The sequence below is a fragment of the Garra rufa genome, chromosome 12 (assembly GCF_049309525.1).
Source record: "Garra rufa chromosome 12, GarRuf1.0, whole genome shotgun sequence".
Taxonomy (NCBI): Eukaryota; Metazoa; Chordata; class Actinopteri; order Cypriniformes; family Cyprinidae; genus Garra; species Garra rufa.
Window position 1 is genome coordinate 27,332,881 of NC_133372.1, and position 25,929 is coordinate 27,358,809.

At 33.3% G+C, this 25,929-nt stretch overlaps 1 protein-coding gene across 1 annotated transcript in view; it reads right to left on the reverse strand.

The window, feature by feature from the left end:
• Positions 1-24,702, reverse strand: part of cachd1 (cache domain containing 1) — a 65,902-nt gene extending 41,200 nt beyond the window's left edge. The window contains exons 1-2 of the mRNA XM_073851649.1: positions 24,634-24,702; positions 16,006-16,154 (exon numbers count right to left, since the gene is read on the reverse strand). Of these exons, the coding sequence (XP_073707750.1) occupies positions 16,006-16,013 (8 nt within the window). The 5' untranslated portion in view covers positions 16,014-16,154; positions 24,634-24,702. The remainder of the gene's footprint in view (positions 1-16,005; positions 16,155-24,633) is intronic.
• Positions 24,703-25,929: the final 1,227 nt, after the last annotated feature.

The following is a 25,929-nucleotide window of genomic DNA, read 5'->3' on the forward strand; positions in this document are numbered from 1 at the left end:
AAATCTATGTGATGGGTAATATGCCCAATAGATCATATACAAAATTTCAGATCTCTACTGTGCGTACTTTTTTCACAAAAAATCTGTAAAAAAGTTTTTTTTGGCATCACAGTCTGAGTGACCATGTTCAGACTGAAATATCTCCAGAACTAGTTGTGCCAGGTCCATGAAATTTTCGGGGCTAAGAGTCCTAGTCCAGAACTGCATGAATTACAACTCACAGCATTGTTACTGAATTTACACCTGAATGCTGGCCCTCTACTTTTCTTCGAAACTATTACTTTAAGGGTTTTCAGATGTCCATAGAAACCTCAATTTTCAACGTATAAGCATCAAACTTGGTAAATGGTCTGATATGTACCATGTCTTTCACATCCTTTGACATCAGACAATAGAGTCTTATGGATGTTGAGATATTAAGGTCCAAACCCCATCCCAATTTTTTTGATATTTTATCAATAAGAACATGCTCTTTCAAAAAAAAAAAAAAGTTTCATGTTCACACCTGGTGTCATTCATGGGAAATACTGCTCTGAACATTGGTGTAAATGAGGTTTTTCAATTTTTGGACCTTAATATCTCAACATCCATAAGAGTCTATTGTCTGATGTCAAAGGATGTGAAAGACATGGTACATATCAGACCATTTACCAAGTTTGATGCTTATACATTGAAAATTGAGGTTTCTATGGACATCTGAAAACCCTTAAAGTAATAGTTTCGAAGAAAAGTAGAGGGCCAGCATTCAGGTGTAAATTCAGTAACAATGCTGTGAGTTGTAATTCATGCAGTTCTGGACTAGGACTCTTAGCCCCGAAAATTTAATGGACCTGGCACAACTAGTTCTGGAGATATTTCAGTCTGAACATGGTCACTCAGACTGTGATGCCAAAACGGGGTAAAAAACAAACTTTTTTTTTACAGATTTTTTGTGAAAAAGTATGCACAGTAGAGATCTGAAATTTTGTATATGATCTATTGGGCATATTACCCATCACATGGATTTTTTTCAGACAAATCTGAGGAGGTCAGTTGGAGAACTTTTCCAAAATTAGATGATTCCAGCTGAAATGACCCATATATAAAAACATATTTTTTTAAATAGTAATATGCATTGCTAAGAACTCAATTTGGACAAATTTAGGGGCAATTTTCTTAATATTTAAATTCCAATATTTAGATTCCAAATTTTCAAATAGTTGTATGTCGGACAAATATTGCCCTATCCTAAAACACCATCAACGCAAAGCTTATTTATTCAGCTTAATATATAAATTAAAATTACATCTTATGACTGGTTTTGTGTGTCCAGGGTCATATACACTGCCATTCAAAAGTTTGTGTTGTTTGAAGAAGTAATGAAGAAAGTAATGTTCTTTGAAGAAGTCTTCTGCTCATCAAGGAGCTGCATTCATTTGATTAAAAATACAGTACTATTGTGAAATATTATTGCAATTTAAAATAGTGTTTTTATATTTTAATATAGTTCACAATATCAGTTATTCCTGTGATGCAAAGCTGAATTTTTAGCATCATTACTCCAGTCTTCAGTGTCACATGATCCTTCAGAAATCATTCTGATATGTTGATTTATTATCAATGTTAAAAACAGTTGTGCTGCTTAATATTTTTTATCGAACCAAAAAAAAAGAAAAGCATTTATTTAAAACAGAAAAGTTATTCAGTTTCACTTTATTTAAGTCAGTAAAGTTTTATTCCTTCTTTTTTTGAAAGAAATTATTACTTCTATTCAGCAAGGATGTGTTAAATTGATTTAAAAAAAAGTGATAGCAAAGACGATCATTTTGAATAAATGCTGTTCTTTTTAACTTTTTATTCAAAGAATCCTAAAAGTATCACAGGTTCCAAAAAAAATTTGGTAGCACAACTGTTGCCAACACAGATAATTCTAATAATAAATCAGCATATTAGAATTATTTCTGAAGGATCATGTGACACTGAAGACCGGAATAATGGCTGATGAAAATTTAGCTTTGCATCACATGAAAAAAAATTATAATTTGATGTATATTAAAATAGACCATTATTTTTATATTGTAATAACATTTTGCAGTACTATTGTTTTTTTTTGATAAAATAAATGGATCAGTAAGATTTTTGTGTTCTGCTCATAAAATACAGAAAAAAACAGTAATATTGTGAAATATTATTGCAATTTAAAATAGTGGTTTTCTATTTTAATATACTTTAAAATAGAATTTATTCCTGTGATGCAAAGCTGAATTTTCAGCATCATTACTCCAGTCTTCAGTGTCACATGATCCTTCAGAAATCATTCTAAAATGCTGATTTATTATCAATGTTGCAAACAGTTGTGCTGCTTAATATTTTTTATGGAACCTTTTCAGGATTCTTTGAAGAATATAACAAAAAACTGCATTTATTTAAAATAGAAATCTTTTCTAACAATATACAGTACCGTTCAGAGTTTAGTGGCAGTATATTCTTTCTTTCTTTCTTTTTTTGAAAGAAATTAATACTTTTATTTAGCAAGGATGTGTAAAATTGACAAAAAGTGATAGTAAAGTCTTACATTTTTAGAAAATATTTCTATTTTGAACAAATGCTGTTCTTTTTAACTTTTTATTGATCAAAGAATGCTGAAAAAGTATCACAGACACAGTTTCCAAATATTAAGCAACACAAATGCTTTCAACATTGATAATAAATCAGCATATTAGAATGATTTCTGAAGGATCATGTGACACTGAAGACTGGAGTAATAATGCTGAAAATTCAGCTTTGCATCACAGGAATAAAACTGTTCTTATAAATTGCAATAATATTTCATAACATCAACTTTTTCTGTATTTTTTGATTAAAATGAATTGGAAATAAATGTTTTTACTAATATTATATTATAAGGATGAAAACTCAAATCTGGAAGGTAAAGGTTAAATACTAAATCTGTACAAAAGTCCAATAAACTTGCCATCTATGCAGAGTTATATGGTTAGTTGCATGTTGACAGCATTAGTTATATTAGTGGCACAGTGGTAATTAGTGTTCAGGAACCCGATTAGATTTGTAATTAACAATCATTAGTCTTGTCTATTCACAATGTGCTGCAAATGAATAATATTTCTGGCTGCCCATTATGTTGCTGTTTCAGGTCTCTGCCTGCTCTAATCGAGCACTGATCTAAGCAGTGTCTCCAGAGATCTTGCACTGCCACACTCGCTTTCATCTCCCTCATGACTCCACAAAAACACTGCTGCACACAAACATACACCATCTCTATAACAAGCTCTAGCCATCAATTCCTCATCATCTGCCAACCGACTCTGTTCTGATGACAGTTACTGCATACATCTTTCTGTTCTTCTTCACACAATCCCTTCCCTAAATGCACCGTATTTGTCCTTTGCCACATGAACTATGTATGTTCTTTTCCATCACCCATTACTAAACTAGTGTCTTTCTCACCATCGGGTTCATTTCTCTCTCCCCATTATCGTCGTCTCACAGAGCCGGAGCGGGGCTGCGGTTTGATTGACGGCTGCTGTGATGTGCGAAGCGCTTTGAACTTCAGACATTTAATTCCCATCAGGCCCTAGTCATTAGAATTCTCCTTCAACACACTTCACATGTGGTGGCAAAGCAAATGTGCTAGATTAAAAATAAATTTGTAAGTTGCTTTGAATTTTACATCCGAAAAAAAGACGGAAGAGCAAGTAAGCAAAAGGGAAAGGGGGGAGAGAACGAGCCAGAAAGAAGGAGAGAAAATATATATTGAATAACAGCTTGAGACTTATTCCTCCTCTGTGTTTGATTTCAGTTCAACATGCAAATTAGGGCCTCTGCAAAAAAACATTCAGAAAAAATAAGACGGGGAAAAAAGGAATGAATGGAAAAAACAAGCCCTCAGGTATCGTTCAGCTTGCAAGGTGTGAAAAACAACATTGACCTAAAATAACCAAGAACTTGAAACACATCTGCGGTTCACCTCTAATTGCGTATTTCAGTTTCAAAGCACATGATTTTAATCACATAATGAATCATCCAAAAATTAAAGCCAACTATCATGATCTCCACCATTTAAAACTGACAATTCAAATAAAAATAATTTGATTCTGTTGATAATAATTAAATAATTAGAATAATAACTGAAAATGGTCGAAATATGCATTCAAATTCTGTCTTAAATTATTTATATACGTGTGTGTGTGTGTGTGTGTGTGTGTGTGTGTGTGTGTGTATTATCAAGTACACAAAATAAAAGAAAAAAGAAATAAACAATACAGTATTTTAAACATATGATGCCATTTACAACATGCAGACACCAGCTTACTATATTTAAAATGCAATAGCACACGCACCAAAAAAATCAGGTTGTTCATTAGATTTTATAACTGACACAATCACATAATAAATTATGATAAAATTGAAGACAACTGTCATGATCTCAACCATTTAATTTAATTCTCTCTTTAACAAAAATTATATATATATATATTAGGGCCGGGACTTTAACGCGTTAATTTAGATTAATTAATTACACAAAAATAACGCGTTAATTTTTTTTTACGCATTTTAATCGCACTTAATTTTGCACCGCGGAACGTTTCTCACTGGATGAGTTTCGGCGGACCGATTATACTGGAGCACCACCGCAGCACATCGAGCCTCAAGTATCACCTCAATGCTTTTACAGAAGGTCTACCCACCTATAGGGTACCTGAATTTCTGAAATGTAGGCTAGTATATTTCTAAATATCCCAGTGTTTCCCCTACCATTATCTTAGGGGGGCGCGTTTACAATGTCTCTTCCAAGAAAACAGACTGGATCGCGGACTCCATTCATAAAAACCGAATTTACTATAGCATGGAATGCCACGTAAATTCGTCGATTTTTGGATTGATAAATCAAAAGTTGGTCTGTCACTTAATTCAAATCGCGATATGGACTAGTGTCTGTCAAAACTGAAATGCAAAAAGACCGTTTTAATACGAATCCTGCATGTTCCGTTTGTATCTGTATGTATGAATGGTGGAGACGCGTTTTTTTTTTTTTACTACACGCATACTGACGCACGCGTGATGCTTCCGCTACTTTTTGTCTCCAAAGCTGCTGTGAGTGTCACTTTTACCGTTTCATTTGAGAAAACTAGCATCATATCATACTTTACACACAGAAACTTCACGGCAACCTGTCAAAATAAAAGTACAGTTTAACATGAAACAGAACAATATTCCTATTTAAATAATTGACAAAAAACAATATATATGATAAAAAATAAATATAACAACAAGATTAACCACTTAATTGTAGAAATAAATACTACAATTATTATTTAAATGTTAAATTATTATTATTTATTGATTTTAACAGCAAACCTCTGTTTGTTTGCCAAAAATTAAAGATGTTTATTTTTAATTTGATTAAAAATAAATAAATGTTTATGCTTTCATTTGATTATGAGAAAAATTAAAACACACAAGAATTTCTTTAAAAAAAAAAATAGCAAAAGATTGTAAAGCCCTATTGTTCAAAATGTTAAAATAGAGAGTTTGACTTATTTTTTCACTGAAATAAATGTTTTCGTTATTACACAAAGTAGGGTAAAGTACCGGGGGAAAAAAAAGTATGGAAACCTAGGGGAAACACTGTATCCTATTGCTACACTTAATGGCAATATTGCACTGGTCTGTTGGACTTGGTTGAACAAAAATAAACAATATTTTGTTGCTTAAGCTTATGTATTCAGTCATTCTTCATTGGTATACTAAAAATCCATATGTAAAAACTTACTTCTCACTGTTCTCAGGTCAAATATTTATATGCGATTAAAATGCGATTAATTTCGATTAATTAATTACAAAGCCTCTAATTAATTAGATTAATTTTTTTAATCGAGTCCCGGCCCTAATATATATATATATATATATATTCAGAATTTTAACTACATATTTATGATTTACGTTTATATTCAGATTTATAAATATTATTCTGATTTACTTACATCTATTCAGACTTATAACTATATATTCTAATTTACTTACATTTATTCAGATTTGTTTCTGTATATTAAGATTTAAAACTATCTGAATTACAATTATATACTCAGATTTATAAATATACATTCTGATGTATTTCTATATATTCAGAATTATAACTATATATTTAGATTTATAAATACATATTATTCTGATTGACATATTCAGACTAACATTATAAATATATATTTTGATTTACATATATATATTTAGATTTGTTTCTGTATATTAAGATTTACAACTATATATTCTGAATTACATTTTATATACTCAGATTTATAAATATACATTCTGATGTATTTCTATATATTCAGACTTATAACTATATATTCAGATTTACTTTATATATAAGTAAATCTGAATATATAGTTATAAGTCTGAATATAAAGAAGTACATTATAATGTATATTTATAAACCTGAATATATAAATGTAAATTGTGAATATATATTTCACAATTTACATTTATATATTCAGATTTTACGCGCTTTATATATAACTAGGCAAAATATACAAAAAAGAAGAAAAAAAAAAGAAATACTCAAACAATACAGGATTTATGCTGTTAACAACATGTGGACACCACCTTACTATATTAAGAAACAATAATAATAAAAATTAACACTTTTTTTTTTTTTTTAAGTAATTTGATAACTGACACAAGGGGGAATGACACTTCAACCAACTGAGCCGATATATCGGTTTATCGATATAAAAAAAATTGTATTTTGTTCTAACGGTAATGGGAAATACAGTCATGCCAAAATTTATTCTGACACCTTCAACATTTCCCACATTATTCGTTTATTCGCTATAGTTTTGAAAATAGTAATAAAATATGACAAGAACTGTTCAACTATGTTGAACTGTGTCAGAAAAAAAAAAAAATCATCTTGATAATGTCTGATAACTTAGATAGAAAGCTATGTATTGGATTACAATCAACCAAAAATTATTTAGAAAACTGTTAGTATGACAATATTTACACAACTATCAATACTTTGTTGACCAATTAGCAAGCAATGCTTAATAATCAGTCTGTGGTGTAAAAAGTTCGCATTAGCTATAAAAAAAAAACATGGTCAGGTCAAAGTGTCTGAATAATTTTGGTCCCAAATTTTTACTGGTAGTCCACTGTATGAAGAATTGTGGGGTATAATATGTCTCAGTTTACTTTATTTTGCTATCCTCACTTACATAAATGAACTACAGTGTCCTGCACCCACTAGTAATAAAATATCAAATTATATCTGGTGTCTGAATATTTTTTTGTTTGACTGTGTATAATGCATAGTGTCAGATGACAATTAAATGTATGATCAGGCATTAAAACAGTAATTGTAAATGAGTGTTTAATCTGTGTCAGTACACAGTCATTAGCATCTCTTTACAAGCACTGTCTACAAGCAGCGAATGCTTTTAGCCTCTTAATATTTAAACTAAGCAAAGAGCCGTCCTGACGTACTGAGATGAACTCCTCATTTAGTGGCACTTCATGTTTAACGGTGACAGGAACAAGTCCCTGTGATTCTATTCCACGGCTAATAGAGTGCTGGCAGATCGATGACGTCTCAACACGCGGCGGAGATAAGATGCACGTACCACTGCGGTATCAGCTCTGTCTGTCACACACATACACACACTCACTCTCTCACTGTGTCTATCAGAGCAGGCTTCATTAGCACAGCGGTCTCCGAGAGTTAAGAGGGAGGCTCAAGGGGGATTATGGGAAAAGAGGTTCCCCGTTTCACCCTGCACGGACTCGGGAAAGCATGCAGTCCGGCAGAGCAGCGTTTAAGACCCCTTTATGGTGACTTAAGCCCCTCTTCTCGCTCCCTTTCTGCATCCCCCTCTCTCTCTCATTCTCAGCAATGCCGTCTTTATTAGCTCAGGCTCAGAGCCTGTCCAAACGGTCTGGCTCCAAAAGGATTGGGAGATACAGACCGGATTAACAGTTAACAGGGAAAGAGAAAAGGAGTGAAAGAGGGAGGAAAGGACATCAGGAGAATGAGAGTTTGTTTGTGGGGGGAAGAAAGCCTAATCAGGAAATGTAAGCACTGGAGAAACTAAAGAAATTTGTAAAGAAATTAATGTTTTCCAGGATTTTTCTCCATATAGTGGTCTTCAATGGGGTGTTGAAGGTCCAAATTGCAGTTTCAATGCAATTTTAAAGGACTCTACACAATCATACCTGAGAAAAAAGGGTCTTATCTAGCAAAACAAACTAGCAAAAAAAGTTTTTTTTTTTTTTTTTTTTTGAGTATTTGGAAGTTTTTATATTTCTGTAAACATTCACCTTTACTTCACTACATTTCTTAATTAAAATGTATACTTTTGCTCCAATACATTGCCCTATTTATTAATCTATTGAACATCAAAATTCAAAGCATTCTAAATTGTAGATGGCAAAAATGCCTTTGCATGTTTTTTATATTTAAATTTAATATAGTTAACATATATCACATAGAGTGTGCTGTTTTTTTCCCAGATATCAGTATAACAAATATAAGTCATTTTATACAAGTTTAATTAAGTAAGCATTAAGTGACTTACATTTTAGACACAATATTACCTGTTTTTGCTCAATTTTGCCAATGAAAATAGTTTCAAACAAAGAACACAGCACTGATTTGCATCTCTGAGCAATGGACAGTGTTTCCTTAACAAATAATAAGCTTTTTGAACAAATCGGTTGAATGAATGATTCAGAGACTTAATCAATAAATGCGTCAAATGCTTTGTTCCTCAATGAATCAACCATTTGAACGAATCGGTTGAATCTCAATGACTCTTATTAACAGTCACTTGCTGCCACCTACTAGTGGTTTTAATTTCACATTTCGACTATTGTATTAAATCATTTCAAATATCAGTATTCAATGTTTTATGTTTAAAACAAAGCATTATTTATAGATTTGTAACTGATTAAATGCACCCATTGTACTCTTTGAGCTACATTAAACTGTGTAAATACATCTAAATGCCACTTAAGATGGAGATTTCAGAAATGTTTTCTTATGTTGAATGAAAGTACCAGACAATGTAGTTTTAATTCTTACCCAAAGATTCAAAATGGAAGAATAGTTAAAACTTTTTGATCCTTTTCCATTTTGCATTAACTTGTACTTTTACTTTCAATACTTAAGTATGTTTAATTTAAAAAAATACATATATATATATTTTTTTTACTCAAGTACAATAAATATAATACTTTAATGGTGCGTTCACACCGGACGCGACTTGCGCGAATGAATCGCGCTATTCGCGCGTAGTTGGACGCTTGAACATTTTAGTTTACTCGCTTCATTCGCGCGTAAAAACTCGCGTCATTCGCGCGTCAAATTTACTTCACAACAGACGCGAATTCGCGTCATGGGAGGGGCGTCTGCCACTAGTCAGCGGGAAAGTAGTTGTAAAATAGGTGAATGAGCTCAATTTGCCAGCTTTAGCTTGCTTGTAGTCTCAATATGTATATATATGTAGGTCAAATTGAGTAAAGAGCGTTTTTTTTTAAACTTACCAGATTGTCCGACCTCTTCACTCACTTTCTTCCAAACAAGATCCTTTTTTTTCTCCGTTTCTATAAAAGTACAAAGATGTATGGAACAGCTCCGAGTAACCACAGACAGCAACGGTGATTTTGTCCTCCATTGTTGTTTCAGATTTCTGCCTCCGTCACTACTAGAGCAAGCTCCTGATTGGTTAACGCGGCGCGAATTTTCGCCAAAGTTCAGATTTTTGAACTTGAGCGTTTCGCGCGATTCGAGCGAATGGTGCGGCAAACGCTTGAAACGCTCAACTCGCGCTGCGTAATTCGCGCGAATCGCGTCATTCGCGCCGCCTCATTCGCGCGTTTCGCGCCGCAGGATGGCTATTCGCCTCTTTGCATTGACTTAACATGTAAATCACTCGCGCTTGCCGCTTCATTCGCGTCCGGTGTGAACGCACCATAAGACTTTTACTCAAGTCATATTATAAACGGTGACTTTAACTTCTGCCAAAGTCATTTTCTGGTAAGATATCTGTACTTTTACTTAAGAGTGGTTTTTAGATACTTCGTCCACCACTGGCAAAATGATCTGCCATTTTCTAAAAAAGATAAAAAGGTATATACTTTTAAACCAGAAATAACCATATTGCACTCTGTGATGCACGCTTTTTTTTTGTAAAGGCCGTTTGACTTTCTTTGCGCGTTCGCTTTGTAAACACTGGGACAGTGAGTTTTCCAAAGTAACTAAGTAATCTGTGAAGTTGTGGACAGAGTTAGTGCAAGTCAAACATTATTGGTTAAAAAGGAAAACATTAGCCTTTTTTTAGAAAATGGCTGATCATTTCGCAAGATAAGAACCTTAATTCCTCGGCTGGGATTGTGTAGAGCCCTTTGAAGCTGCATTGAAACTGCAATTTTGACCTTCAACCCGTTGATCCCCATTAAAGTCCACTATATCGAGAAAAATCCTGAAATGTTTTCTCAAAAACCTTAATTTCTAAGGTTAAAAAAGAAAGACAGACATGAAAATCTTGGATGACATGGGGTTAAGTAAATTATCAGGAAATTTTGATTCTGAAGTGAAGGTTGAAAATGACATCATGATGCATCATGATATTTAGATAGTACTCAAGTACTTCAAAGAATATCAAGGTATTACCGTGGTCCAAAAAAAAACATGGTAATGCCTTAGTACTGGTGATAACGGTTGTAGCCTTATCACATGTGCATGTGGAGACTGTAGACTCCACAAGCACACACTTCAACTTCATTAGTTTTGCAGACCATCCTATGGGCAATGCACAAATGTAGCTTAACACTCCACCAACACTTAAATCCCCCTAAGCAAAGAAAGAGAGAGGGAGAGCAGTCGATCACATGCGTCCTGAGTAAGAAGCTATTTCTAGACGGCTTCATCGCTGGTTAAGTGTAGCAGGAGGCAGTCGGGGTGAGTGTTGATTAAAGCATTCTCCTGTGCCAGAGGTCAGCGCTCATGGGGGAACAGACACCACTGGGATATATGACGGGGATGTGACATCGATATAGTGTGAAACATTTGATCTTTCGGCCGTGACTGTGTTTTACGAGGGCAGCTGAACTGGGGTCCGATAGAGGACACAATGCCGGAGCAGATGTCATATGCAAGCTTTAAATCTCTAGAAACCTTGTCTGAAAATGACATTTTCATCTATTCAGTCTGTTTTTTCATTAATCATAGCACAGGCATTTTGTTTGCGGTTTCTTAAGGAAAAATGTAGACTTTTTTCCCCTTGCAATTCTCAGAATTGTAAATTTAAAAATGTAAAGATATAAATTCAGAATTGGAAGATATAAACTCAGAACTGTGGAATAAAGAGCAATTAGCTTTAAGTTTTTATTCGATAGCAGAAACAAAGAAAACAGAACTGCAAGATAAAAACTTGGAATTTCAAGGGAAAAAAATAATTCTGAGTACTATTTTACAATTCTGAAATATTTGTGAGGAAAATGTCTAAATTGTGAGATTTAAACTTAGAATTGCAAGGGAAAAAGTCAGAATTGTAAGATAATGTCAAAACTACCTTGCTTATTTTTTATTCCACTGCCGGAAATTGACTTCTTATAAAAGTGTGTGATGTCATCTTTAATTTAATATTTAGTTTTTGTTTCATTTGTCAATTTGACACTGATACTGATGTTTATGCTGCATGCACATGCAGTTTTGTAGTAACCTTATGAAACCAATGTTCTCAGACTGCCTGTAAATATACACTACCAGTCAAAAGTTTTTGAACAGTAAGATTTTATGTTTTTTAAAGTATCTTCTCCTCACCAAGCCTGCATTTATTTGATCAAAAGCACAGCAAAATCAGTACAATTTTAAAATATTTGTACTATTTAAAATAACTGTTCTCTATTTGAATACATTTTAAAATGTAATCTATTACTGTGATTTTAAAGCGGAATTTTAGCATTATTACTCCAGTCACATGATCCTTCAGAAATGATTTTAATATTCTGATTTGCTGTTAAAAAACATTAATATTATAATGTTGAAAACAGCTGAGTAGGTGTTTTTCAGGGTTCTTTGATGAATAGAAAGTTCAAAAGAACAGCATTTATTTAATACAGAAATCTTATGTGACATTATAAAAAGTCTTTATTATCACTTTTGATCAATTTAAAGCATCCTTGCTAAACAAAAGTATTCATTTCTATCATTTCTTTCTCAAAAATTATAATTATACAGACGTTAAGCTTTTGAATGGTATAGCGTATAATGTTACAAAAGCTTTTTATTTCAGATAAATGCTGATCTTCGGATCTTTCTATTCATCAAATAAACCATAAAAAAAATGTACTAAGATGTTTTAAATATTGTTAATAATAATAAAACATGTTTTTTAAAAAAGCAAATCAGCATATTAGAATGATTTCTGAAGAATCATGTGAGACTGAAAAATGGAGTAATGATGCTAAAAATTTAGCTTTGATCACAGGAATGAATTGCATTTTAAAATATATAAAATTCTAATGGAAAACAGCTATTTTAAATATTAAAAATATTTCAAATGTTTTTCTGTTTTTGCTGTAGTTTGGATCAAATAAATGCAATAAAAATCTTAAAAACATTAAAAATCTTACTGTTCAAAAACTTTTGACTTGTAGTGTATATTACCAAAACAAAATCCTGACAAACATTTTGGAGATGTTTTGGAAATGTTGGTTTTCCCCCCAAGCACGCACACAGCAGCTGTACTAGAATGCTATTTTCTGCATAGAAAACATTCCCAAGTTGTCCACTGAGTGAACTTAAGTGCCTTAAAGCAACTTTGATAGGAAACAGCAGGTCACAAGATCTGAATGTGGTTGCCACCATAAGGGCAAAGCACCATTTTTGCAAAATAAAATGACTTTCTTTCTAGAGATCACTGATATGACTGGATTTTTCATATCATGTAAGTACTGTTCACTTTCAGTTTTTACAAATGTACATTATACGGTTCATCATGTTGTCAATGAAAGCCTTTTCAAAACCCACAAACAGGATGTAACATGATAATATCAAGGCGGTGTATAATACATTCCATTGTTAAGAAAACTTGAAGAGGCGGTTTAGATAAACACAGATAGCTGATTGGGCAGGTGTGTGAATGTTTAGGCCCAATGATGTGTCAATCATAAATACTGCCAAGTGTTGTCTTGTAAGATAAAGCAGCTCCTAGCTAGATCTTTTATGCTTTTTCATCAAGCCTCAGGTGATACTTCCAATGCTATCACTTTGATACTGGACAACATACTGGAAAACCTGAAGTAACTTTTATTTGTAGTCTTATAAACACCTAGTATCATTTTACTTCCCTTCAACACATCGTAAAAGACGTTTCTATGCCTCAAGGACAGAAACATTTTCCAAAACAGTCCTTTGAGAACTGCACATTTTGACAAAGCAAACTTATTCTTAAAGGAGAAACCAAAAGATAAAAAAAGTCAAAAGTGACAAAGATATGGAGTAAATTCTAGCCATTGTATATAGAAAATATTTTTGAATTTAATTTAGCAAAAATACAGTAATATTGAGAAATATTATTTCAAAGTTTGCAATTTTAATATATTTTAAAATGTCATATTTTAAAATGCTTCAGCAGCCATTACTCGAGTCTTCAGTGTCACATGATCCTTCAGAAATCATTTTAATATGTCGATTTGGTTTCAACAATATACATGTATCCAATGACTGTGGGAGCCTTTTACTAATCTAATCTATTTTCTAAGTCTAATTCAATTTTTGCCAAAGTATGTGGAAACGTGGCTTCTTTCTTGACGGAGCTGAGGGATACCGAAAACATTAATAGAACATGATGGTAAAGGAAATGCAGAGGATAAAACAACTTAATAATAATTCATTTGCAATAACCAGCAGCACCTTTAAAATGTCAGATAGTAGTGAGGAGATGCAGACTGGAAAAAATATGAAACGATAAAGGATGAAAGAGTCACAAAAAAATGTCAGAATTTAATTTTTATCTCACAATTCTGACTTTATAACTGGCAATTATGAGTTAATATCATGCAATTCTGAGAAAAAATGTCAGAATTTTATTTTTTATTTCACAATTCTGACTTAATAAGTGGCAATTGTGAGTTAATATCACGCAATTCTGAAAAAAAATGTCAGAATTTAATTATCTCACAATTCTGACTTTATAACTGGCAATTGTGAGTTAATATCATGCAATTCTGAGATAAAAATTACAGAATTTAATTTACATCTCACAATTCTGACTTTATAACTGGCAATTGTGAGTTAATATCATGCAATTCTGAGAAAAAATGTCAGAATTTTATTTTTTATCTCACAATTCTGACTTAAGTGGCAATTGTGAGTTAATATCACGCAATTCTGAAAAAAAGTCAGAATTTATTTTTTATCTCACAATTCTGACTTAATAAGTGGCAATTGCGAATTAATATCATGCAATTCTGAGAAAAAATGTCAGAATTAAATTTTTCTCTCATAATTCTGACTTTATAAGTGGCAATTGCGAATTAATATCATGCAATTCTGAGAAAAAATGTCAGAATTTAATTATTATCTCACAATTCTGACTTAATAAGTGGCAATTGCGAATTAATATCATGCAATTCTGAGAAAAAATGTCAGATTTTAATTATTATCTCACAATTCTGACTTTATAACTGGCAATTGTGAGTTAATATCATGCAATTCTGAGAAAAAATGTCAGAATTTTATTTTTTATCTCACAATTCTGACTTAAGTGGCAATTGTGAGTTAATATCACGCAATTCTGAAAAAAAGTCAGAATTTATTTTTTATCTCACGATTCTGACTTAATAAGTGGCAATTGCGAATTAATATCATGCAATCCTGAGAAAAAATGTCAGAATTAAATTTTTCTCTCATAATTCTGACTTTATAAGTGGCAATTGCGAATTAATATCATGCAATTCTGAGAAAAAATGTCAGAATTTAATTATTATCTCATAATTCTGACTTAATAAGTGGCAATTGCGAATTAATATCATGCAATTCTGAGAAAAAATGTCAGATTTTAATTATTATCTCACAATTCTGACTTTATAACTGGCAATTGTGAGTTAATATCACGCAATTCTGAGAAAAAATGTCAGAATTGAGTTTATATCTCGCAATTCTGACTTTATAGCTCGTAATTGCGAGTTAATATCACACAATTCTAGGAAAAAATATTTATTCATTTATTATACTTTATTATATTATTACTTTATTACTGGCAGTTGCAAGTTAATATCACGTAATTCTGAGGAAAAAAAATGTCAGAACTGAGTTTACATCTCACAATTCTGACTTTATAACTCACAATTGTAAGTTAATATCACTGAGGGATACCGAAAACATTAACAGAACGTGATGGTAAAGGAAATGCAGAGGATAAAACAACTTAATAATAATTCATTTGTAATAACCAGCAGCACCTTTAAAATGTCAGATAGTAGTGAGGAGATGCAGACTGGAAAAAATATGAAACGATAAAGGATGAAAGACACATAGCTGAGAAGGTCATCGGATGATGGAGGACATCCTTCAGACAGAGATAAAGGGTTGCAGAGAAGTTGAAAATTCAGAAGAGTAGAGCCAAACATATGAGTCTGGATATGTGAGTGAGACAGAGGCAGTCAGACAGAAGGGAGGGACAGTTAAGACACAAAGCAGACAAAAGAAACGGCAAAAACCCTGCAAACTGCACTGGGAGAGAGAGATTAGGTTTGAAAGAGCAGTCTGACATCTCAGCTTACTCATCATTGCCTTTCAGTGACTTTAACCTAATATTTGTGGCATTTAAAAATGCTTTCCTCATTCACACTGACATAAGCTTCGTCACACCCATTACACACACATACAGTAAAATCAGTGGAGTAAGTCAACTATGATGACGCATCACATTCACAAATGTAAACACACTTAAAGGTGCAGTGGAGAAAAAGGTTCAATTAAAGGTGCAGTAAAGGAGTACTCACTCCATCATGGAGGGAGGGATGGTGCAGCAGTCCTGGATGGCTGTGAGAGGGGACGTGAGGTGGGCTGTGTAAGAGGCTTCCACCACCTGCTTGTTCCTGTTCACCACATCCAGGTACCGGTTGAACTTTTCACGGATCTTTTTTGCTAGCTGAAAACAATAAAACAGATGTGTTAATATCTATTCACGTCAAATTTAAAAAATGGCTCCCTGGTCAGTATGTTACAGTGATTGCTCCACTGTTCCATTCAACTGAACCTAGATTTTTCACCTAGGAATGCAAATTGTTTCATTGTTTACTCACCTTGTTCTAAACCTGTATGAGTTTCTTTACGTTGTTTAACACAAAAGAAGATATTTTAAAGAATTTTGGTAACCAAACAGATGAAGGTAGCTATTTTTATAGTATTTTTTCAATACTATGGAAGTTAATGACTACTGTCAAATGTTATCGACTTTTTGTCTCACAATTCTGACTTTTTTTGTGAATTATAAAGTCAGAATTGCAAGATATAAACTCGCTATAATTTATTTCTTATTTATTAAAAACAGAATTAAGACAAATAAAAAAAATTCACAATTCTTCCAAAAAAAAAAAAAAAAAAAAAAAAAAAAAAAAAAATTATATATATATATATATATATATATATATATATATATATATATATATAAAGAGTCTAATTTTTAAGGGGTGAAAAAGACTGATATGTATGTGTTATATATTCACAATTGCAAGATATAAACTAGTAATTCTGACTTTTTTTCTCAGAATTGTTTATATCTCACAATTCTAACTTTATAACTCGCAATTGCTAGTTTATATCATGCAATTCTGAGGGAAAAGGTCAGAACTGAGTTTATATCTCGCAATTCTGAATTTATAAATCGCAATTGCAAGTGTACATCATGCAATTCTGAGAGAAAAAGTCAGGACTGCAAGTTTTTAATCACGCAATTGTAGGGAAAGTTTAAATAATTTTAAAAAGTCGCAATTATCTTTTTTACAATTTTTATTCAGTGGCAGAAATGGGCTTTCATTAAAACACTTAATTTAATAATTGCATAATAAAATATAAAAAAATGTATTTATTTTCAGTTTTCCCGTTGACAGAAATGTTCGAGAACTTTTTGTACCTTTGGTTTAAAGTTAACTGCTTGAAGGTTTTTATCCTTTTTATAAACACAACATGATTTAGTCAAATATCACTTTTACAGACACACACTTATAATTGCAAAAAAAAAAAATGCAATAATGACTTTTTTTCCTCGCAAATATGAGTTTATATCTCGCAATTCTGACTTTTTTTCTCATATTTGAGTTATAAAGTCTAATTTTGAGGAGGAAAAGGCTATGTTCTCAGAATTGTAAGTTTAGGCCTATATCTCACAGAACTACGAGATATAAACTCACAATTTTGAGAAAAAAAAAGTTACAATTGCGAGATATTACCTCACAATTCTGAGAGAAAAAAGGCAGAATTGTGAGTTCATATCTCAAAATTCAGATTTTATAACTCAGAATTGCAAGCTTATATCACAATTCTAAGAATAAAAAGTCAGAATTGAGTTTATATCTTGCAATTCTGACTTCATATCTTACAATTCTAAGAAAAAAGTTAGAATTGCGAGTTTGTATTGCAGGAAATTGCATAAGAATGGTGAGATAAAAAGTCACAATTACGTTTTTTTTTTTTAAATCAATGGCGGAAATGGGCTTCCATAAAAAAAACATTTAAATAATTATATAATAAAATAAATATATATTTTTAAATAGTATATTGAGTGCTCGAATATAAAACTGTCCTTTTTATAAACACAGCATAAATTAATCAAATATCACTTTGATATACACACTTTGATACACTCTTGTTCGAGAACCCTCTTTCCATTAGTCCTGTGAAATAAGCTGCGATTAATTCGCTTTCCAAATCTAGTCCTGCAGTCTACATCAAAGAGAGCTTGAACTAACCTTGGAGACTAGTAATCGATCACCATTAGACATGCACTGTCAGCTGCTGCAGTGCCACAGGCATTGGGAAAAAGGTTCGGTGCTATAAGGGAAAACGGAGTTCACAGACCAGAAGAGGTTTCACAAAACGGATGTTGTTTTAGCTTTGAGTCTATACTCCACTCGTGTGAAGGAGCTACGGCTGATTAACCACGTTTCTGTGAATTCGGGTTTACCCGATGCAGGCTGGAGTTCCCTAGAGAAAGTTATTAACTAATAACTATAGCAGGAGCTCAGTTAAGAGTTTCTGGAAATTACTGACACATGAGCCACTTTCTATTCACCAGATGTTTTAGTAAATTAAAACATACACACATACAAAATATAATTCGTGCATAAACACCAACTTTACATAAGAGTTGAATTCTAATGTAAAAAACAAATGATAAATCTCCTCCAAGTCCTGGATTGGAGAAATGTACCATGACCCATTGACCGTGGACATCCAATCAGCTGCCTGTTTCAGCCATTACCGCTAAACTTCATTGTTATTCTTTCAAGTTCACCATCCAAGGGAAACATTCCCACTTCAGACAGGTCAGAAAATAACACTATTATCCAGAACAGCAGTACATCGAATTTTGTAGAATCTAATCAAGCTTTCTTGAAAGAGCTGGAAAGATAATTTAAGGTTACAGGTTATTGCGCTCAATCCACAACCCTGGCTTTAGTCTATATTTTGAAACATGAAAACATGAAAAAATGAAACATACAAGCATAAAATAAATAAATATCTTATGACAAGCTGTGTGAAAATTAGTTTGGGTATTTCACGAGGTCTGTGTCCTAGCTCATTAAAATGGTGACATTAAAAGAAGACAGGCTTACTTTGTCTTTGTATACCTACAAGACATGGACATGATCCTAATTGGTGCCGTTTTCCACTGGGGTGCCTTTTCAACTCGCGCAAACGGCAGTGCCAGGCCTTCATTACCATGTGTGCGCGCACACAAGACTGGCAGATGTTGACAGCACTGCCAAACGAGCAGCTGATGAAAGTCACATTTTTTAGGAGCCCACAATAATAGGATTTGTAGTCACATTTTGTAGTGTTGTTTTATAACCTTTACGATACATAATAAAAGCAGAACTAGAATGTTAACTAAAACAATAAATAGAGCAAAAGACAATACAAAGCAGTACAAAAAAAGCACAAACAACCAGGACTTGACACTGTAAGTGTAAATCAATGACTTACGTCTTTCGTTTTTCCTTTCTACAGCAAACTAATGGCTTTCAAAGCTGTTCAAATATGACACATTTGTTGGCTATCATGGAAGGTTAATTTACTTTGGGTTTCCTTGGGAATTTCTAATGGGTTTTGGAAGGTTTTCGAGTTCAAGTAAAATACCGTCTCTGGTTAAAATCATTTAAAGTGACATAGATATGAGTTTACATGCTTGATGAACTGGATAATTGTTAGCAGCTTATATTTTCAAGAACAAACAATGGTTTGAAAACCTAAGGTATGGCTGGATTATGTATGTAAAACACAGACTTAATTTTACTCAAATTAACAAGCATTATTCTTTCCGTATTCTTTATTCATAAACTCATTAGAAATTGACGAGGCTTGAATATGCTAATTCTCTTTCTGATTTTAAGGCAACAAACTTTAGCAGGAACTAAAACTAGGTCAGCTTAACGCAATACACATTTCAGAGCTAAGAATAGACTGTATTTAGGCTGCATCACCATTCACACATTTGTTTATTCACTGCTGTATATTAAAGAAATAGCTCACCCAAAAATGAAAGTTACCTCATGCTTTACTTAACCTCAAGCCATCCTAGGTGTATATGACTTTCTTGTTTCAGATGAATACAATTGAGTCATATTAAAAAAATGTTCTGGCTCTTCCAAGCTTTATATTGGCAGTAAATGGCTGTTGAGATTTTGAAGCCTAAAAAAGTGCATCCACCCATCATAAAAAGTGCTCCACATGGCTCCAGGGGTTAATAAAGGCCTTTTACAGCCAATCAATGCATTTGTGTAAGAAAAATACCCATATTTAAAACTTTATAAACCATCTCTAACTGTTGTACGCATATTTATGAGAGAGTGGCGTTCCAGCGAAACACGGTGAGAATATGATCTCACAAGAACCAAGTTTTGTTTACAGCAAAGGAAAACCAGTCTCCTCTTGGCTTATATCGAAATCCTCCAACATTTTTCTTGACAAATCCTCATTTTGTACTTTTAATTTGTTTTTATTTGTGTTTTACACTTCACTTATATCCTACATCCTGTGTCATCTGCTGGAATGCCACTTTCTCATGAACATGTATGCGGCAGTTAGCAGAAACTAGAAATTATGGTTTATAAAGTATTAAATATGGATATTTTTCTTACACAAAGCGTCGCTTTTGTTACATGTTTGATCTTTAAAAGGGATGATATTGTAACATTTAAGCGAGACAATGGCTACTGAGCATGAAACAGATCAAAAAATGACAACAAGAAGGGGAACGTTTTAAAAAGTGTTTACTGAAAAGCTTTTTGCAAGTGTACAAATAATTAAGTGAAAAGAAATATGGATTTTAACACAAATAGCCAAAGGAAAATAGGAGTGTCACCCAAATCAAAGAAATCAAACAAAATGAGCCTTACAGCTAACCTTTAAACTGATTAAAAGAAAAGAAATATGAAAAGGAAACCAAAATCTTCAGCGTATACGGCGCCCTAACTCGTTTAAACTAAAAAGCAAAAGTACAAAAGTGGCGTGACACTCACAAACCTAATCTAACAAAGATTAATCTGCTTCAGAAGACCTTTATCAACCCCCTGGAGCCGTGTGGAGTACTTTTTATTATGGATGGATATTCTTTTTTTGGCTTCAAAATCTCAACCACAATTCACTGCCATTCTAAAGCTTGGAAGAGCCAGGATGTTTTTAATATTTTAATAACTCTGCTTGCATTCATCTAAAAGAAGAAAGTCATATACACCTAGGATAGCTTGAGGGTGAGTAAATCATGGGGTAATTTTCAGTTCTAGCTGAACAATCCCTTTAAGTCAATCATTTTAACACCAAGTGGTTTTCATACATGTAAAAATGACTTGAATTTGACCGAAAAATGACCGAATTTGATCAAAGGAAAAAGGTGTTTCATGCTGCTCTTAAATGTAACACCTCAATAAGTCTGAATCTACTCAGCTTAGTCAACTCTACCAGCGGCAAAATTCAAAATAGTAATGAGTAATGATTTTAATTCTTCATCTACACATTTTTCATTTTTTTTATGAGTACACCCAGTGCCACTTAATGAGGAACAACAAAACGGCATTATAGCATGACAAAGCCTGAGTCACTTTATAATCAAACACGTTCAGGTTTCGATTGCCTCAGCAGGCAGAACGGTTTATCAGCGTCTATCCCCAAAACCCTGTTTGGCAATTAGCTGTCGAGGTGTCACTAGAAAAACCTGCCAGCGATCGGCTTAATCTCTCACCAGCAGCCGGTAAATAGCTGCAGGTGAGAGGGAACGAAGTAGAGAGAGACAGCATACAGAAATAATTCACACAAAAGGACTTCTCTTGGCACGGAAACCCAAGTGAAGAGTAACAACCTGTCCATTCTTGCTCAGGGTGTGTGTGTGTGTGTGTGTGTGTGTGTGAGAGAGCTGAGAAACACATTCATAGGGTACGAGCGCAGTTGCTGCCACTCATGTTGATTTGTTTTGAGGCTGGTCAGAACAGAGTGTATTAACATTGAAAGCTCTTTATGCCTTACAGCAAAAACAGAAGCTGGAGTAGGCATGAGGGAGAGGCCCATGGCATGAATAAATCACACCGGCACATGACAGGCTTACTGTCTTATAACTGACGGAGAAAAGAAATGTATTCCCACAGTTTCAGTTGGAAAAGTACTGAAATGAAATTCCATGGTTGCTGTGGGCTAAATTATTATTTTTCTTTTAGATATAATGATACATATGTACACACTATATACACAGTTGGGCTCATAAATATACCTCACCAAATAATACATTTTGAGATAATTATATAGAAATGAAAAAGAAGGGATCATAAATGGTGTATTTAGTTTGAGAATCTGCATAACAAACATATGGGCCGACTACAAGTTATTGATGCTCAAGGAGGCGATATTAAGGAACAATGGTATGTACACTTGACCAGTGGCGATTTCTTTAAGACTGCAAGGGAAGCTCAGCTTCCCCTATAATGTCACAAAATTAATGGTCAAATTACGTACTATTGTATTAACATTTTATTGACTAAAAATGTGTTAGAAAACGTTCATCTCAAAGACGAGTTCGTTCAGAATCAGTTAGATATAGCAGGTCGGCTGACTTGATTTTCTTCTCATACATTCCCGTAGCGTCACAGTGCATTTCCCCGTTGAAGCCCAGCGTCCATTGACTTCAATGCGGCTGCTTTGAACGTTTTTTTTCAGTGCTTTGAAACTAGACGGTCATTGGATAAACGCTGCGATTATGTCCCGCCCACGGACGCTCAGCGTCTCTGGGGGTGAATGAGGAGCAAATGAGGAGTGGGCTGGCCTGGACTCCGAGCTTCTGCGTGATGATTGGAGGGTCTGTCGAAAGATTGCATTTCCTTTTGACTGACAGCGATTTTGTACTATAAGGAATTGCTGAAGCTATTCGCGCTCAGTCCCATCGTGGATTTCTCAAGTTCAGTCGAAATAAAAACTGCTGCAACCTATTTCTTTATATTTGCTTGGCGAAATTGCTTGCTTTTCATCATACATTTCACACAATTATATATCACATTCCTTGTTTCACTTTTACAGAGTTTAATATTTTTTTTTAGATCGTTCATTCATTCATTCATATAGTAGGCTAGGCTAGCGTCGTGAAAATAAGCTTCCCCTATTTGACAGACCAGTAGCCGCCACTGCACTTGACACATTTTTATGATATCATTTAAAAAAATTAAATTGCAGATTATGCAAGGGGTACATAAACATAAGAAATAACATTTATGAATGCATTAAAAAAATGCTAATGAATTAAATTTTAATAATAATAAATCATAATTAAATGAAAGCAATAAAGAAATGCATGCATACATGCACACAATATTGAGCAGAGCAAAGTCCAACAGAGAACTTGGAAATTTTTAACTATATATTAGGCTGCAAAAAAGGCGCATCTTATTTAGTATTGTCATAGTATTACATAGTATTGTCTTGTTTCTATTCAAAATATTGAAAAATTCTTAAATTAAGATGCATTTTCTAGATAAGCAAGATAACATAAGATATTAAGTCTTGTTTCCAGGTGAAAAAAAACTAAAATAAGTGCATTTTGTTTAGAATAATCCATCTTTTTACACTGAGGAACTCATATGCAACTATTACTGAAGGTTCAAATGCTTACTGATCCTCCAGAAGAAAAAAACAATGCATACACCCCCTGGCAAGAGAAAATGAAAATTTGTACATTTTTCTTATTTTGTCTAAACATCATATTTTTCATTTAGTTCTGCCCCTCAGAAGCGAAAGATACATCCATGTTTCCCAGAGGACAAAATAAGTTACATTTAACCTGATCTTTAAAGTTTTTACCCCTTAATATATTGTTTCTCCTTCTGAAGCATGAGTGAGCATTTGAACCTTCTGTAATAGTTGCATATGAGTCCCTCAGTTGTGCTCAGTTTGAAAAGATGGATCTCAAAATCATACAGTCATTGTTAAAATGGGTTCAAATACACAAAATTGCTAAAAAAAAAAAAAACAAATAATTTGTGGGAGCTGAAGAATTTTTCTGAAGAACAGTGGGCAGTTTAACTGTTCAGGACAAACAAGGGACTCATGAAAACACACACACACACACACACACACACACACACACACACAAAAAGCTGTGAATCATTTTGATTTTTGAACTTTTGAATTTTTATAAATTCAACTATTATTTACTCTTATTTCTTATTTTGGTAAAATAACATTTTTGCAGATTCTGCAAGGTGTATGTAAACTTTTGACCTCAACTGTATACATATACAGCTGTATACTGTATATACATTTGAAAATTCTTATTACAGTTCGGTTGGTTAAAATTAACTTAAATTGCAAAAAACAATTATGAACAATTATGAGATTAAACATTTCCTTTATGTAACCATTTACATTGAAATTGCACATACTCTAACAAAATATGATAATTTCTGCATTAAGCCTTTATAAACCATGACAACATAACTTTAAAACAGTCATTTACGCCATGGGTGTAATACAAATACATAATTTCCTGGTCTCGTTCCATTAAGTTTTATCCATACTGACAGACAGGCATGTTTGTAATTGAACAAGCTCTTTTCCTAATGCCACAGAGTTTTAAAATGGTTTCTAATCAGAGAGTTTTGATCATGGGCCAAATGCATTGACGTTAGAAAGAGCTAAAGCATGAGCAACCATCTTCTCGTTTCTCTAGAGCTTATTAGGGAGGGACACGGTGCAGTCAATAGAGGTTGGAATTAGTGTTTCAGCAGTAGAAAGCACAAAGATGGCTTCAAAGACAGCAGACAGCAACTGCAGAATTTTAATGGGAGTCCTTTGCCCCTCTAGACCACACACACACACACACACACACACGACACTCACTCAGTATCAAGGGATGATGATGAGTAACTCACCTGCTGCACCTCTGTTTCACCATTTGAAGTCTTCTCCGTGTACACAAAGGAGTTGAAGATTCTCTGTGTGGAAAAGAAGAGAGAACAGTTGCTGAAAGCTGACAAATAAAAGTAAAAAGCTGCTAGACTGAAACACACAAGGGAGGAAATGGCAATGACAAATAGAATATCTGTCAGAATTTACCTGTATGCACAAGGACTTTTGGTTAATTATTTTTGGGTAATTTTTCAGTTGTGAGGCAGTAGCTCAGATGTGTTTAAAATAGTACACAACAGTTTTCCAGTAATAAGCATTTTTTCAAGATGCAACAAAAAACACGTTTTAATGTTACTTTGTTATAACGGAGGGACTCATATGCAACTATTACAGAAGGTTCAAAAGCTCACTGATGCTCCAGAAGAAAAAAACAACACATTAAGGGGGGGTTGGGCTACTTTGAACAGAATAGAGATCTGTACATTTTTCTTATTTTGCATAAATATATTTTTTATTATTATTTAGTACTGCCCTTCAGAAGCTACAGAAGATACTTAATACTCCATGTTTCCCAGAAGACAAAATAAGTTAAATTTACACTGATCTTCAAATTCCAAAAGTTTTCCCCCCTCCGGTTCTTAATGCAATGTTTTTCCTTCTGAAGCATCAGTGAGTGTTTGAACCTTCTGTAATAGTTGCATGAGTCCCTCAGTTGTCCTCAATGTGAAAAGATGATCTCAAAATCATACAGTCATTGTTGAAGAGGGTTCAAATACACAAAAATGAAGAATCAAATGTATGTAAACTTGAACGGGGTCATTTTTATAAATTCTACTATTATCGTCTCTTGTGGACTATATGCCATCTGACCAATCAGAGCGGAATAGGTTCATGGAAAGGAGAGGTTTAGAGAGACCGAATCTTTGAACTTCTTCAAACTAAACGTATGAGAATCGTTGAAAAATTAGGTGATATTAAATGCATATTTTGAGAAAACGAAGGTGGTTTGACCTTGCATGCATGTAAATCTATTGCACGAGACTCCCAAAATAATATTAGGATTCTTAAAAATGGCATAATAGGGGCTAGGGGTGGGCGATATCTCGATATTTAAAATATATCGAGATGTTTTTTAAACTCAATATGAATTTTGACATATCGTATATATCGATATAATGTTTATATTTAATTTTCGCCACTTTGCTTGTTTGCTTTCTCTGTGCTGTGCTCTCATGCTTGAAAAATTCAGTCTCTATTGCACTTTGAATATTAAAAGAGTAGCCTACTTTGGTTATGACTGCATTTATTATCTACACGAT